Raw genomic sequence first — 17,313 nt, forward strand, 5'->3', positions numbered from 1 at the left:
GGCTTGATGGTTCATCTAATAAAAATAATTGAGCTTCTGGTGATTATTTTTATTGTTTTTTAGGAATGCGTCCCAGAGAATCTGGAATTAAAGCTGAAGATATTTTCTGACATAGACCGTCACATCAACGATTCAGCCATAATAAGCAGCTCAACATCTTGCCTCTCACCAACAAAAATGTTTAATGGACTCCAACATGTCAAGAACTGCATAGTTGCACATCCCGTGAGTTCCAAACACTTCAACTAGTTTGGGAGATAATCCCTGTGATTTTTACATATATTAAAATGGAATAATTTTGTTTAATAGTCTGTCTAGGAGCCGGGAAATTGCATGATGCTTGGGTGTATGTTAGAACATCCCAGCTAGTGTTGGCCCATAATGAGTAAAAGGTTAGAATTGAATCCCTGCTTAACCAGCACTGCACCATGTCTAAAGATGGCCATTGAGAGCGCTTATACACATTAAATAAAACTCTCTAATGAAATGATGACCATAACAAACCATCATCGACTGGTTTAGTGAAACCCATTCACAATTGTTCAAAACATTGGTTGGGCTTGTTGGAATTTTTTGGTTGATGATCGGAATTAGAAGCACCGTTGGCCAAAAAAGCTAGTATTAGTTCATGTAGACTTTAATTTTAATCCATCGACTAATGTTCGTTTAATTGACAAATAATAACTCATCAGACAATTTTCATCTAGTATATATGGGGTGTTTAAAGGGACATCATGGCACCTTCTTTAGGCGAGGCCATACTATATCAAGTTCGGCACTTTGCCACCTCTGCACCAGTGAGGGCATGACCCAGATGCCCAACAACAACCATTTGTCTGCCAAGCAAAACCCCTTTGGCCCTGGGTCACACCAGCCCACAGGTAAAGTTAAAGCACCACAGCAACATTGGCTGGCACACAACACCAACACCAAGTGAAAGGATAGCAAAAACTCACCTTTCCATTTGGTCTCAGATGACAAACTGGGCATAAATAGGTGGATCACTTTTTCAGTCTCTTGCTATGTTAAATATACCTGGATAAAATTGTTGCATTGCTGGAACCAAGGCAAGAAGAAGATAAAAGACATTATGTTAATGTACCACAGCTGTGAAGAAAAATGCCTGCCTGGGTGCAAAGATGTTGTTGGGCACCTGGGTCACTTTGGCTGTGGTCACCATGCATATTGCACTTAATACAGTAGGAGTTGATCTGCAGTACTCGGCAGCAACTGCTACACATTAAACAGAGATGTACTGGTCAACCCTGTTCTGTTTCCATCCGTCTCAGCAGCTAATGGCAGCTGATCCATAGGCGTTCTGGTTGTTGGACACCCACCAATTTTATATTGAGGTCCTAAGCTAAAGATAGGCCATTATTAATATTTTATGCCTGGGCTACTCTTTAAGCTAATCCTTAGGGGCTCATAATTATGTCAAAACCTAGGCCAACCAAGGTGAACCTCTGGTAGTCAAGTCTGACCCTGTGCAAATATGGATAATGAATTAATAATTTGTCTCTATTCTTCTTTTTCTGCTTAACAGGTAAATCCACCGTATTATGTTCCTCTGGTTGAATTGGTTCCCCACCCACAGACAGAACCAGTCATTGTGGAGAGAACATATTCTCTCATGAAGAAAATTGGTCAGTCACCTGTAAAATTAATGAAAGAGACTGATGGGTTTGCGCTGAATCGACTCCAGTATGCAGTGATTAGCGAGGCATGGAGACTTGTCCAGGTACAATGGGGGCACAGTGGACACCATCCATCGTGTCGCAGAAAGTCATGAGTAATATTATGTTTGATGCCGCTCTATGAGATTCCCACTAGGAACAGCAGCTGAATATAATTTGTAATCTCCTCATGCTTCCATGGGATTTCTCTATGTATTGATATCTTTTTATGACATCAAAGCTTGTATAAATGCCTGAGCCAAGCTCTCTCCTGGCGCCATGCCGGTCAGTCTACAGGTCACACGTGCACTTGAATGGGCATGCTTGACAAATGCTCCACTGATTCTCTATGCGACTACTGTAGATAGCCAAGCACAGAAGTCCACCATTCTGGCAATTATTGGGGCTCTTAGTAGTCGAGCGTTCAGCTGTCACATTTCATGCTCTCCTGGCACTATGCCAGACCAGGTGGCACATGTCCATGCTCCATCGATGCTCTCTCGGTTTGCTGGAGATAGCAGGACACTGTACTCATCCATCTCTGGCAGGCCCATACAGAATGAATACAGTAGTTGGTAAACATACACTATATATGACCTGCAAACAATCTAGCATAGTGCCAGGGGAGCGCAGAAGGTGACAGCAATCTTTGAGGGTTTCAGCAAACTCTACTGATCTATGAGTTATCACTTAGCCTCTGGATTGGTGATAATGTCTTTTTAATGTTTTCATGGGTAAAAAATGCACAATCCCTAATGCTTGAAGCCCTGGTTTAGCCTTAAAGGGAATCTGTCAGAAGGTTTTTGCTATGTAATCTGAGAGCACATGATGTAATAATAATAATTTTATTTCTATAGCGCCAACATATTCCGCAGCACTTTCCATTATAGAGGGGACTTATACAAACAATAAAGACATGACAAGTTATATTGTACACAGAAAGCTGTGGTGTGGACGTGGTTATACAATGCTCAACAACTGAGCTGAGCGGAGAAAACTGTGATTGTATTACAACTGCTGCACCCAGTAAACTAAGTAACACATCACTGGAGTCAGAGTCTCTTTCCCTACCTCTTGCTGATGTTGGATTACATAGCAAAACCTGCTGACATATTCCCTTTAAATCAAATCCATAAGTTAATTAGTAGATGTACATGCCCATGTGGTCATTTTTACAATTTACTTAAGCCCTAGACCCCACTGATGCTCCACATTCTGATGTCATTGAGCTAACTAGTGAGCTCATTCATCAACATTCATGCCAGGAAGCGGTTTTCCAGCAAAACATCACCGCTCATTTGGAAGTCTTGTCTTCTCCTGATGCTGAGAATTTCTTACCTTTTCCTCTACTGACTTCATTAGTTCTTGTCCATCTAATCATAAATAGTCTGTGTTTTCACTTGTCTATATATTCACATTGAGGGTAATTCCGAAACCTACCAGGAGTTCCTGGACCAGTACATCATTCATCATAAAGTTCTGGCTCCTCATTTTCCTTCTGACCAAGCAAAGATTGCTTGTATAATTCCTTCCTTATTTGGTAAAGCGTTTGACTGCTTTACTCCTCTCTGGTAATATAATGATCCAATGATGGCTACACAGTAGACCTATATGCCATATAATTTTGTTCTTTGGCTTCAGAGCTAAATTTGAACAATGATTCTTTGGTGGCAAATTTTTCTCCCTTTTGTAGAATAACTTTTCAGTGTCCCTGGCTTCTCAGAAGTCTCTTGTTTCAGTACAAGCTTTCCTGGACTCTGCTTCTTTCATCAAACCTTTATCTCTGAACACTAGACCCCAGTGACTCCGAACAAATCAATCATCTATAAATACCATCTGCTTTATTACCATATGTTGTTGCTGGAAGTAGGAACAATCTATCAGAAGCAAATTTCTTTATGCATAATTTCAAAATGTATTAATCCGCTCTTTATTTGGCTTATTTTGGCATCAGAAACATTCTCCTGTCATCAACTAAACAGTAGAAACTATTTCTTGGGGCACTTCCTCTCATTGGAGATGCCTTCCCATCATCTGACCACTTTTTCCATGTCCTGAAGTTTAGTCACTGTCTTAGCCTGCCTAAAGTTTATGCTGGCAATATCTCAATCAAAAAACGGATTCCCTCAAGACCAGCCAATCTATGGCAGACAGCTTAAATAAGTTATAAGTACGGTAATTGATAATGAAAGTTTGGCTTTCGTAAATTGCATGTTTGAAGTGCAGAAGAGGAAATGCTCTAAAGATGCGTTATACGACCCGCCATCAGCTACGTACGGGCTTGCTGGAGGTCGTTTAATGGCCTTTTTGGACCATGATTGTTCTGTGCGATTAGCGTATCGATGTTATCGGCAAAAGCTTATCTACTGTTTGCAGAAGAAGATGTGTTGCTGATTATTATTTTAATGCCAACATGAACAATTCAATAACCTGACAAACGAGTACAGTGCTCGTTTGTTGGGTGTTTGTCGGCATTTTGGCCGATTATGAGTCTGAAGGGATTGTCTGGGTTTTTAATATTGATGGGCTACCCTTAGGGCTCCGACACACATAGCGATCTCGCTAGCGAGATCGCTGCTGAGTCACAAGTTTTGTGACACAACAGCGATCTCACCAGCGAGATTTCTGTGTGTGACAGCGATCAGCGACCGGTCCCCCTGCCGGTATCGCTGATCACTGTAGGAAACCGCTGGACATTTCTTTTGTCGCTGGTCTCCCGCTGGCCAGCACGCATCGCGTGAGGAAGGCACTTAGTGCTGAAACATGTAGTCCCTTGCTGGAATGCTACTAATTGATTGGAGTTCCTCATACTTTTTATGACATAATGGATTTATAAAGAAGAAGTTTTTACAAATCTGGTGAACTTTCATCCTTTTGCTGGATCCCAATTTCCTCATATTTCTATTTGTTGGGGCATGCTCCCTGCCTGGATCCGTGCAAAGCACAGGGTGAACACCGATTACTGCATCAAGAGGAACTCCTTTATGGTGAGCTGGCTATAAGTTTTTCATATTGTTTGAATATATATATATATATATATATATATATAAAACACTATGTAATAAACTATGTAAGTGGCAAAAAACAGTTTTCAACAAAAACATACTAAATAACATTTGTGCAGTCTATGAATTTGTTCTAAGAAATAGAATTGCCTCCATCAGATCCTCCTTCATAGATGACCTCAAATCTGACCTAATAATTTTAAGGCCAGAGAACAACCTCCCTACACTAACTTGGGTTGGAGGCAAAGCCGTAACCACATGGGCAACATCTCTAACAATTTCCTGGTATAAAGGAATTGCCTCATGCACAGACAGTTTTGATGAACGGTTGAATATTTCTTTGAGAGCAAGTGAAACATTTTGCTGAGATATGGTCAATCTGCTTGCTATAGGAGACGGAGTGAAATCTTTTTCCTTGCAGCAACGCTTTGCCTGCTCCATGTCATCCAAATACTTGTCAAAGTCAAACTCCTCACCTGATGAGGATGAAGATATGGCACTGTCAGGACCCGAATCCTCTTGCGCCTGGCAGTCCTCCTGTAGGCCACTTTTCCTAACTGCTACCTCAGTCAGAGCTTCTTTTCCTTTAGTAAGCTGTTGATCATCAAGCAATATACGATGACTTGGGTCCACATAAACAGCTGCCAGAAAAAATTTATTTTCCAATAGCTGTGTCTCCGTTTCATTGAAGCAGAAATGCCATCTGCGATTAAATCTCCTCTTTGGGACAGTCAAAATAACAAGTTCTTCCACTCCCTTATGAAAATGCCAGGAGTTAAATCCTCAGCTTGTATTTTTTTTAGTCACGGTAAATAGGTGATTAAGCAATTCCTTCAATTCAGCCACCTGTGTCCATTGACCTTCATTTAGGGTTACCTGAGGGTTCGCCATATCTATAAGAAACGGTTTTAGCCAGGATCAAAACTAGGGGGGCAGAACCTCATACTGTTCCGCAGAATCTCATACTGCACACCTCAGCTGCTGTAGAACCTTATACTGCACACCCCTACACTTGAAAATAAAGCCTGCACCTTAAGATGTGGTGAATGCAGTCTATTTATTCCTACTATCAATTGATGTTGATGTGTTACTGAAGACGAGCAATGCCTGTCCTGGGCGTCCTTTTGGGCAGCTATGAGGTGTACCTGACTGGTTCTAAAAAAAAAGGAGTGTTAGTCTGTGTGCTACCCGGATTTCATTCTTTTTGGTACAGATAAGATATGGATAGACAGATATGGATAAATGGATAGATAGAGCAGATTTCTAATCTGCTTTTGCTATTGAAAACATTATCTATGAGCTCAAAAACCTTTCAGGTGATGCAGTTTTTTAAAAAGCTGATCTGCTTTTGCAGCTGAAAAACGTATCCTCAAAAAACGCAGCAAAAGCGCTGTGTGTGAATATAGCCTTAGATCAGGAATAGAGCAGCCATTTATAGGACATTTCATAACTTTCCCAAATTCCTATGAAAAAATATTCAGCACATTCTGCATTGAATTACTGTACCCAATTTATTATATATTTTAGGAGTCGGAGTCGGACCATTTTATACCGACTCCGACTCCACCAAAATGAGCTCCGACTCCACAGCCCTGTGTGTGACTCCAGCTTTAGGATAGGTGGGTTTTCAATACCCGGCACTGGTGCTGATTAACTGTTCCCAGTGCCAGCCACTGCCATAACTGCTCAGTTGCGAGCTCCACTGCTCCATCAATGTAATAGTGGCTGCAGTCAGGTACTGCACATCCACTCCCTATTGATTAGAAGAGGAGGTACCCACTTCTGGCCACTATACATTACACGTAGCTGTGCTGTGTAGCTCTGCAACTGAGCAGTTCTGATTGCCGCCTGCATCGAGAACAGCTGATCGGCGGGAATTCTGGGTGTTGCAGTCTCACCAATAAGACATTTATGACCTGGCCTATGGATAGGTCATCATTGTTAAAGTCATGGACAAGCCCTTTAACGCTAAGATTTCCAAAGTATAATGACGAATCTGCGTCCGATCTTTAAAAAGGGAAGGATTTGCTTTTATGGAAACACTTTCATGGCAAAACAGTCGTTAAAAAGAGGTTGTTCTTTTAAATACTAACTTTTGAAATTACAATACCAGTATAACTAACACAGGGAATACTAATAAATGTATGTTATTGATCTGTGGTTTGTTCCTCCAGGTTCACAGATCTACTATAGCATTAAGTCTTATTAGTTAATACAATAGAACCACTGATGAGGAAAGCATAAATGAAGAAATATCATAAAATGTACAGGGAAGTCTGGTGGGAGCCGCCCAGATGACTATTTCCCTCTTCCTGTGTCATTCATACATTATGTTTATGTTGCAACATAATAGATAAAGTTGTCCTTGTTCTATATTATTCACTTATACTTGTTTATGACATAAAGGTTCAGAAAACATAAAATATCAGCCTTTTGTATCTGCTCATTGTGAAAACTGCAATTTTTTAAGAGTTTCTTGAATGGATAAACCATGTTTAGAATAGTAACAGAATTTCATTATGTAGTTTCCTACCAATTTTTTTCTTTTAAAGCAGCAACTAAGCTTATTGCATTCCTTGTTATAGCCCACAATGATACATTCCCTTTATAACATGGCCACTGGAATTTTTGGAAAAATAAAGTAGTAACCAGAGATGAGCGAATTTGTTTGGAAAACGTTCGCCAATCTCAAACTCAGCATGAACGTTGCACATTCTTCTTCGTGTTCGGATTCCCAAACTTTATTCCTAAAAATCAACAAAAGTTGGCCCTGTGTCTTCAGTATGACACATACCGGCGCCTGGAAATCAGCGGTACTGTCTGCACTGTTCCCCAGCGCTGGGTGCTAAAGTGCAAACATCTCACAGTATTGTCCCCTGCTCATGTTGCGATCAGCGCTAAGGCCGGGTTCACATTTGCGGTTGTGTCCGCAGCGTTTCTGACGCATACATCCGCATGCGTCGTGTTTTCCTATCTTTTACGTTGTGGATGCAGGTACATGCGTTTGTATGCGTCCGACCGCGTTTGCTTACACATGCGTCGTTTCGGGTTGTGCGGCAGGGCGCGGCTAACGCAACATGTAGCAATTTTGGAGGCGTCAAATTGCCGCCGCCATACGCATGCGGACGCTTACAGAAAGAGTGCGGCTAAACAACGCATTACAGTCTATGGGAACACATGTGTACTCTCTCTTGAGACATCCTCGTGTACTCAAAATATCCGGGTTTTCACGGAGCTCACTGAATAAGGAGTGGTAGGCTCCACAGCTATCCCGGACTTCAACAATGGGGTGTTGCCAAAAGCGCCGACGCAGTCTTCTCCGTCTTTTTCTTTTCCGTTCTTGCTCGCAAACAAAGGCAAAGGCAAGAAACAAGTTTATATCCAAATCCAGATTCCAATAGAAACTCTCCATGCGAAGATCCATCTTGACGCAGGATACAGGAGCAAAATCTGAGGATTCCATCTGTACAAGGGTCTATATACAGAAATCCCATGAGACAGGCCCATTGGGCGTGGCTTATGTTAAGGAAAATCCCCTGGAAAAATTTTTCCGTATGTAACGCATGCGCATAAAAAACACAAACGCATGCAAAATTGCATGCGAACACATACAAACGCAGCGTTGTTTTGACATCATGCGTAAGCTGATGCGACTAAAAAACGCTGTGTTAGCATACCTTTTTGCATGCGTTTGTGGTTGCGGACAATACACTGCGGACTCAACCACAAATGTGAACCTAGCCTAACAGAGGACAATGTTGAGAGTCGTATTCAACTGTTGACAGCCAGATCAGGCAGCAGCCGATGGGAGTTTTTCATCAGCCGCTGCTTGTGCTATAAATAAATAAATTTAAAGAAAAAAATGACATGGGATTACCCTGTATTTTTGAAAAACAGCCAGGCAAAAGTGACAGCTGCGGGCTGCAACCTTCAGCTGTCAGCTTTAGCAAGGCTGGTTATCAGGAATTGCAGGATTCCCATGCAGTATTTTTTAATTATTTAAATAAATAATTAAAAAAAATGTGTGTGGTGCCCCCTATTTTTTGCCAACCAGCCAAGCTAAAGCAGACAGCTGGGGGATAGTATTCTTAGGCTGGTAAGGGGCCATGTATATTGCCCTCCTCAACCTAATAATAGCAGCCCACAGCTGCCCCAGAAAAGGCACATCTATTTGATGCCCCAGTTCTGTCTCTTTGCCCGGTTCTTCCCTCTTGTCCTGTGGCGGTGGTACATAGGGGTTAACAAGTAGGAATATGCCATCCTTTTCCTATTATGGCACACTCCTACTTGTGGTCCCTTGATGAGCCCCGATGACAGGAGGGGGTGAAACGCATAAGGACATCAACACTGGAAGTTATTGCAACCAGCTAAGTGATCCATTGTGATCTTTTTTGAATTTAAAATGAATACTGATATAGCAATTTACTGTCTGTATAGAACACCTTAAAACTGCATCTATAGGTGACTTATATACATTTGTATTAAATGCATTAAATGCACATATGCACTTTATTATATACTAATGAAGCTGTGATCTAGCTTTGGAGCTATTTAGTTAATTAGCAAGCGGTGCTATTTACAGACATATTAACCTCTGGCTTCCTGACCGTCAATCACTAGAGATATTGTCTTATAGACACAGCATAGTGATATCATACTGTGTGCATGCTGGTTTATGGGTACGGGTCTAGAATAGGGGCAGTCAGGGACTTTTAGGGACTGCCGATATAGAGTGGGGGCGCCATATCGAATTTTAGGGTTCCAAACTCTGCTGTTAGCTAGACCATCAGTGTACAAGGGACCCCTTAGAGTCAGTGTAGGACTGCTACACCATACTGTGTCTAACCCCCTGCCCAATATCCAGACAATATTCCCCTATTCCAAGAGCCTGAGAGGTGCTACTTTTTATGTTTAGTTTATAGAAAATTGTGGATGTATTGTTCTTAACAATACTAAATATTAAAAGTTACATTTTAAGCGTTTTTTTTCATTTTGGTTATTCAATCAACTATCATATCCGGTTCAAGATTATAGTCCTCTTACAATGTGGGAAGCTGAGACAGGAAATAATTTTTGTAGGTGACCGAGCTAAATTCACGCTGGGACTAAGTATTTCCTGGCAGGATGGATCTCTATTGAGATTCTAAAGCTAATTTAGTGATGAGAGAATTCCCCCAGCTGGACGGGAGCATTAATTTCATGGAGTTATAGATTTATTGTACGTCCTAGCAGTATACCTGTTACATTTTTGAAATCTCGGGACGGGCCGAACACCCGCCGGGCTTCTCGACATGCTCCAGAACCCAAGGGGTAGGCAGATACGTAGAACAGCTAGTAGAAGCCATGTAGCAAAGCCGTGTTTGGTGTCCAAGTTTAACCCCTTCATGACCGGATATATATTTGGTTTTGCGTTTTCGTTTTTTGCTACCCTTCTTCCCAGAGCCTTAACTTTTTTATTTTTCCGTCAATATGGCCATATGAGGGCTCATTTTTTGCGGGACGAGTTGTACTTTTGAACAACACCATTGGTTTTAACATATCATGTACTAAAAAATGGAAAAAAAATCCAAGTGCGGTGAAATTGCAAAAAAAGTGTTTTTTGTTTTGCTTTTTTACTAGGTTCACTAAATGCTAAAACTGACCTGCCATTATGATTCTCCAGGTCATTACAATTTCATAGACACCAAACATGTTTAGATTATTTTTTATCTAAGTGGTGAAAAAAAATTCCAAACTTTGTTAAAAAAAATTGACCTCTGGTTGTCATGCCAACCCATCGGTGACCCGCGATCACCGATGGGTGGTTTTCTGGCATGATTGCCGGAAGTGCATATTAAATGCTGCTGTCAGTATTTGACAGCGACATAACAGCCACAGGTGGATCGCAATTCCACCCATCGATGTTCCGGGCACATTTCAGCTGTTCAAAACAGCTGACATGTGCCGGGAAAGATCACCGTGCCGGGAAAGATCACCGCTGGAGCCCACATCGTGTGTCCGACATCGGCGTACTATTGCGCCCGATGTTGGAAAGTGGTTAACTGGCACCTGGCCGGATCCGATGATGCCAAAACTGCCGCCCTATGACGTACCATAGAGAAGTTATGAGCCATCATAGGTTTTGGAGTTTCACCTGCCAGAGTAAGTGGGAGGGAGACTAGGAACATCCCTGGTGGTGCGGAAGGAAGTAACTGACCAAGTGGTTAAGTGCATGTTAGGGTTGCGGATCGCACTAAATATAAAATATAAGGAAGTGCGATCACAACCCGGGGTCCACCGTGCAGAGATGGAAACTGCTGCTCAGTAATGGCAGAGCACTAAACACCGGGGGTTAACCGCTGAACCGGTGTGTACAGGAGCAAACTCTGTTACCTCACAGAGTCGCTGGAACAAGTACCAGAGCCTGTTTATCCTCACAGGACTTGGCAAGAGAGCGTTAGTGCTAAGACACAGGACTCTGCCCCAAGGACTCAGGGGTAGAGCCCCACTAGCGCTCAGCACCGCAACCGCGATGCCTGAACAGACACCTATAGAATGCTGTGCCCTGTTAGAAGTCACAGGGTGCAGCTGAATGTTGCTTACCGCACAGCGCAGCTCTGGCGGATGCCACTAACCAGCCTAAACTCAGGCCTGGAAAGCACATAGGACGAACATGGCGCCACATTTAACGGATTCTGCAGTACCAGAGGTAGTGTAGTGCCTTAGGTAGATTGGCGCACACAGGCGCTAGCATGTGTGATGAGCTGGGAGCACTGTGGCGCTAGGCAGTGCCACACAACTCGGCGCTGACTCTGAGCTCTAAACCCTACTAACAGGCGTATCAAAGGGAAGGGGTTTCATAATGAGTCATTCAGCGGTTGACAAGCATCCATCATCACACACATCTCTACCAATTACAGTGCATACTAGCGCATGGCCGTGAGGCCGTGCGACCCTTTTATAGCAGTGTCCTTCTAGGACCTTCCTAGTGGTCCAATGGGAGCAGCAATAGGACCTGAGCATGTGAACTCAGACTTCCAATGAGAGTACTTCCCACGGGCATGCTCAGTGGGCCGAAAGGACGACTTAAGGCCCCTTTACATTTAGCGATGCACCAGCGATCCCGACCACGATACGACCCGGTCAGGATCGCTGGTGCATCGCTAAATGGTCGCTAGTGAGCTGCCACACAGGCAGATCTCACAGCGATGCAGCAGCGATACAGCGGTCGTTACTTACCTTTCAGACGAGGCGTTCCTCACGTCCTCCCGCCCACGTCTCGTGCGATCAGCGACAGACAGCGGGGGAGCCGATTGGAGGTAAGTATCACACATAGCGATATCGCTAGCGATATCGCTGCTGCGTCACCAAATCGGTGATGCTTTAGCGATATTGCTAGCGATATCGCTATGTGTAAAACCCCCTTTAGACACAAGAGCTGCTCGCTGATGGCTATTGCAGGTTACTATAGCTGAACCTTGATTGGCAGCAGTAAGCAAGCCAACAGTAGTAGACTGAGAAAGATGCCGGGAATGACGTCTTTGCTGAGCAGGCTCCTCTGCGGCTGGAGAGGAATGGGAGACCGCAGAATGCAAGGATCGGGATTCCTCCTCTGCAGAGGCAGGAACCTGTTGCCTAACAGTGCACTTGTGACGATGTGAGCCTTCATTCTCTGTAAGGGAGATCATGCTGTGCAGTGTGTTGGAAGGCACTGGAAATAGCCGGCCCTCACTCCTCCCATCCAATGCCAAACATCAAGACTGTAACTGACCTTTGTGTCATCTGCTTATACTTTTGTACTGCTCACCTGTATTTGCATATCTGACCATTGTATATGTATAGCCATTGTGTATATATTGTTTTGTCTAGTGTGCCCTTCAGGCAAATAAATATATAATTTAATTTTGGACTGCTCTTTTATCTCGATCCTCGAATCCACACATGCATGTTCTCTGTTTTATCTGTCCTTGCTACCAGGGCTGGTTTCTTGCTCAATATAATCCCGTTAACGGACCGGGCTTATATCTAACGAGGAACTGGTGGCAGTCCTACCAGGCTGGCATCGCTGTGTTTCACTGGTGCTACTGAAAGGGGCCTCTCAGCCTATCAGGGTTGTAAGCGAGTGTGATGCCACGTCAGTGGATGCATAGGCCACCTTCTCTCAATCCCGTGCCTCCCTAGGCCTGTGTGGACAGAGGATATCTGTGCAAAACTGAGCCAAGATGACCTTACGTGTCTCTAGGGGTGCGAAATGTCTTGTTGGTGCAAGTGAGGAGACCATACTGCGTGACCCCTTTGATGTAATAGTGATGTCAGGTGGGGTGGCGAGGTGCGGGTTCATCACACATACAGTATGTTTTTTGAAATTCGTGAAAACCCCTTAAGTTCTCACAATAGGTCATTACATTGTGAAAATAGCACCTTTACTTCCTTTACTCCCATTTCCTCTATAGTTTCCTGCAAAGCTGTAACCAGTTTCTCATCGCATTCCTTCGTGCCTTACATGATTATCATGGCACAGTTACATGTAAGCTGCTTATCGTTTTATATATTTGATATCATTTACATTTTTTATCATTAATACCAATGATATAGTTTATATCCAAGGTACATTCACACATCAGTTTGTGTTTGTTTGTTTTTTTGTCTGGAAAAAAATTGACCATTTTTATCTAATGTGTCATTTGATTTGCATCCATTACTCTTATCTCTTTTTAAAAACAAAGTAAACAGTGTGACATTTTTTATTTGTTTGTCACATCTCCTTGTCACATCTCCACCAGTACCTGCTGCTGTTACTTCTGCTTCTGTCACCAGGCCCCACCATATTCACTCTGGGGTCAGATAGAGGATATGTCAGAACCAGGAGCTCTGGATGGCAGGCTTTGTCCATCTACTAAGGTAAAGATGTCTTGGACCTGCAATGCTGGCCAGTTTTGCAGTATGGATGTGTATGCTGTCCAGCTGAAAGGTCCTGTTGTAAAACCAGATCCCTGTACATGGGTTGAAAGGTATTGGGAGTTCTCCGGAATCTGTTAGATGGAGTGGCTCATGCCATGTCTGTCCGATGTAATTTTTTGAGCCTGTGGCCTCAGGCAGGCCCGATATCCCGATACACCGTAACCCCTGTACAGGGATCTAGTTTTACAACGGGACCCAGCGGTATGCTGCCATGGGAGGGCTGCCGTCCAGAGGAAGGAAGGGTCACCAAGCAAGGTCAGAGCTGAGATGTCACATCAAGAACAAAATCAGGATCTGTAAGAATTGTCAGAAACATAAGCCAAGTTCAAAACAGGAACACACTAAAACCAAACAGGAGGAGCAGAGGACATAAAGCTATATCTGACAGATTCCAGCAGTAAGCTGGAAGCCTTAAGGCCCCGTCTCACTAAGCAATCTCGGTAGCGAGATCGCTGCTGAGTCACAACTTTTGTGACGTAACAGCGATCTCACCAGCGAGATCGCTGTGTGTGACAGCGATCAGCGAGCGGCCCCCCTGCCGGTATCGCTGATCGCTGGAAGAAACCTCTGGACATTTCTTTGGTCGCTGGTCTCCCGCTGGCCAGCAGGCATCGCTGTGTGTGACAGCGGGAGACCAGCGATCAGGTGTTAAAAAATAATAAAAAAAAATAAAAAATATAGTTATTCTCACATTCCGATGTCCCGTTCAGCCATCCCGCCTCTCTCCACGCTCCGGTCCCAGTGATCCTTTGCACGAATGACCGCGAGACTTTGTTATCCCGCGAGACAGTGACATCTCGCGGTCATTCGTGCAAAGGATCACTGGGACTGGAGCGTGGAGAGAGGCAGGATGGCTGAACGGGACGTCGGAAGGTGAGAATAACTATATTTTTTATTTTGATACTATTTTTTACAGCGATAGCCAGCGATGCCGGGCGCTCGGCATCGCTGTGCTGATCGCTGGTGAAGCTGTCTGTGTGACAGCTCACCAGCGATCACATAGCGACTTACCAGCGATCCTGACACCTTCATATCGGTGTCGGGATCGCTGGTGAGTCGTTTAGTGTGACGGGGCCTTTAGTAGGGTGTGGTGCTCTTCATTTGGCTGGAGCAGGCAGCTGATAACTTCAGCTGGACAGCAGACACCCATACTGCCAGACTGCCCAACACTGCATTTCCCAGGCACTTAGTGGCTAGTGTGAGAATCATGGGGGAATAGTGGATGTGGGCAGGTATATCTCGCCCAGATACCTTTCCTATGTGGCCTAGTCTGGTCAGTATCTCACCTGGTGACTAATGGGAAGCGGATATAAAAGGATGCCAGGTGGTGTGTTAGTTGCTCAGCCTGGGGAACTCAGAGAGAATGTCTGTGTGAGCAACACTTGTGAGTGAAAGCTGTGCTTACGGTAACGCTGGTTTGGCTGGCTGGGAGAAGCCCTCCAGTTGGTAGTTAGTGCGGACCCTGTTTAGTTAGTGCCGGACAGGCAAGGATTTGTTTTATGTTTTATTTTCTGTATGTTTTGCTTTCACCTGAAATAAACCTGACCCAGCGTCAGTTATGACCGAATCCCGGCTGTGCACCTGAGTTTCATGCTAAACCCACGTGTCCTTTGACCCCAGCAAAGGTGATCCCGGAGTGTTTTATCACAAATTAGTGGAGAATGCGGGCACCACGTTGAGAGCATGAACATGGAGTAGGTGGTGAAAGCACTGGTACAGTCCACCGCCGTCCAGCAAGAAGCTAATCGGGTGATGATGGTCCAGCTGACGGAGTTGGTGGAAATGACAGCTACAGATCGTTCGCTTCTCCAGCAGGTGGCGCAGCGCATGGCAACCTTACCTGAGGTTAACCTGGAAGCCGAGTCGAGAGTGATTCACGTGAGTCGGTACTGGAAAAATGGCCAAAGGCCCGCTGGGCCGGCCTGATTGCCCCGTTTCTTTCCGGTGAGGCCCAAAAGGCTTATTATGACCTAGAACCTGAAGCCACGCAGGACTTTCACAAACTGAAAGCCGAGATCTTGGCCCGGCTGGGTGTGACGACCGCTGTCCGTGCACAAAGAGTGTATCAATGGACTTATCAGCCGGATAAACCACCGAGGTCACAGATGTTTGACCTGATTCACCTGACGAAAAAGTGGCTACAACGCGAGGTGCTGACGGCACCAGAGATCATCCAGTGAGTCGTCCTGGACAAGTACCTGAGAGCTCTACCGCCGGCCCTGAGGAAGTGGGTAAGCCATGGAAATCTTACGACGGCAGATCAACTGGTGGATATGGTTGAGCGTTACTCCGTGGAGGAAGGACTCAGAGACAACGCTACCCCACCTCCGTCTTCATCATCTCCCCGTGGAACCGGTAAGACTGTTCCCAGGAGTAGGGGAGAAGGAAAAATCCCTAAGACAGTGGGGGAGGAAAACGGGACTGCTCGCACGGTGAGGCCAAGAGTAACGAACTTTGGTCTAGGCAAGGGGCCCGTTAGGTGTTTTCGCTGCCAAGAGATGGGCCACATCACTGCGAACTGTCCGGTCACTACTGAACCCATGCAGTGCGACGTCACAGACTCAAAAAAAAGCATGTCTATGGTTGCCCAGATAGTGATTGTGAATGCCGGTCAAAGTAAGGTGGAAAAACACCTGTGTGATGTATCGGTGGATGGGGAAAAGGTGGTGGCATTGGTGGACTCGGGAAGTGTGGTGACTCTGGTGAAGGCCAATCTGGTGTCAGCCCTGACTGGACCATTAGACAGATTTTCTGTAACATGTGTGCATGGAGACACCTGTTCGTACCTCACCGCGGTCGTATGCATTTCTACTTCCTATGGGACGGTGCAACATAAGTGGGACTCATCCCCCCGCATTGTTGCATGATGTGATCTTGGGCCGGGATTTCCCCCACTTCTGGCAATTGTGGGAGAATCAAGTGATGGCCCAGGGTAACAGTGTACATGATTCCGCTCCCATGGCGCGGGTGGGTCTCGAACACCTGGAGGAGGTTCCCCAGGAAGACTCTAGTGACGAGTCTACTGAAAATGACCTTCAGTTCCCGTTTTCGGTCATGGCGGGGGATACGGAGGAGACCAGGGAGGAGGAAGGGGCAGGCAGCCGTCCACCTCCCCGTTTGCCGGATTTGGAAGTCCAGAAAGATGACTTCCAAAGCGAGCAAGTAAAGGATCCTACCCTTTCTCAGGCTAGGACAAATGTAAAAGTGATAAATGGGGTACCCGTAGAACCTGGCACTAGGCTGGCATATCCTTACATGGTCCTGGAGAATGATTTGTTATATCAGATAGAGAAAAAGGAGGAAGACACGGTGCAACGATTAGTCGTGCAAAAACCCTACCAGCGGAAAGTGCTGGTCCTGGCTCACGGACATGTGATGGGAGGTCACTTGGGAGTACAGAAAACCACCGAAAGAATATTACACTGTTTTGTTTGGCCAGGCATGCATCATGATGTTTGTGTATATTGTGAGTCTTGTCCTGACTGCCAAGCCTCTGCGCCTAAACCCCGGTTCTGTAGCCCTTTTGGTACCCATGCCTATTATTGAAGTCCTGTTTGAGAGGATTGGGATGGATTTAGTGGGGTCTCTTCCACGGTCTGTACTTCCGTATTTGCTTGTTGCCATCAGGGAAGTGCCCCAGTCTTCCACCGGGTTCCACCGGGTTCTCGCCTTTCGAGTTATTGTACGCCTGACGT

General features: G+C 44.8%; 1 protein-coding gene across 4 annotated transcripts in view; it reads left to right on the plus strand.

Annotated features, from left to right (window-relative positions):
* CRYL1 (crystallin lambda 1) overlaps positions 1-17,313 on the plus strand; it is a 267,981-nt gene that overhangs the window by 195,982 nt on the left and 54,686 nt on the right. For all 4 annotated transcript variants that reach the window (XM_073583059.1, XM_073583058.1, XM_073583060.1 and 1 more), the window contains 2 exons: positions 64-225; positions 1,544-1,738. In XM_073583059.1, coding sequence (XP_073439160.1) covers positions 64-225; positions 1,544-1,738 — 357 coding nt within the window. The remainder of the gene's footprint in view (positions 1-63; positions 226-1,543; positions 1,739-17,313) is intronic.

The sequence above is a fragment of the Dendrobates tinctorius genome, unplaced genomic scaffold, assembly GCF_039654945.1.
Source record: "Dendrobates tinctorius isolate UK_male_01 unplaced genomic scaffold, ASM3965494v1 ptg000075l, whole genome shotgun sequence".
NCBI lineage: Eukaryota > Metazoa > Chordata > Amphibia > Anura > Dendrobatidae > Dendrobates > Dendrobates tinctorius.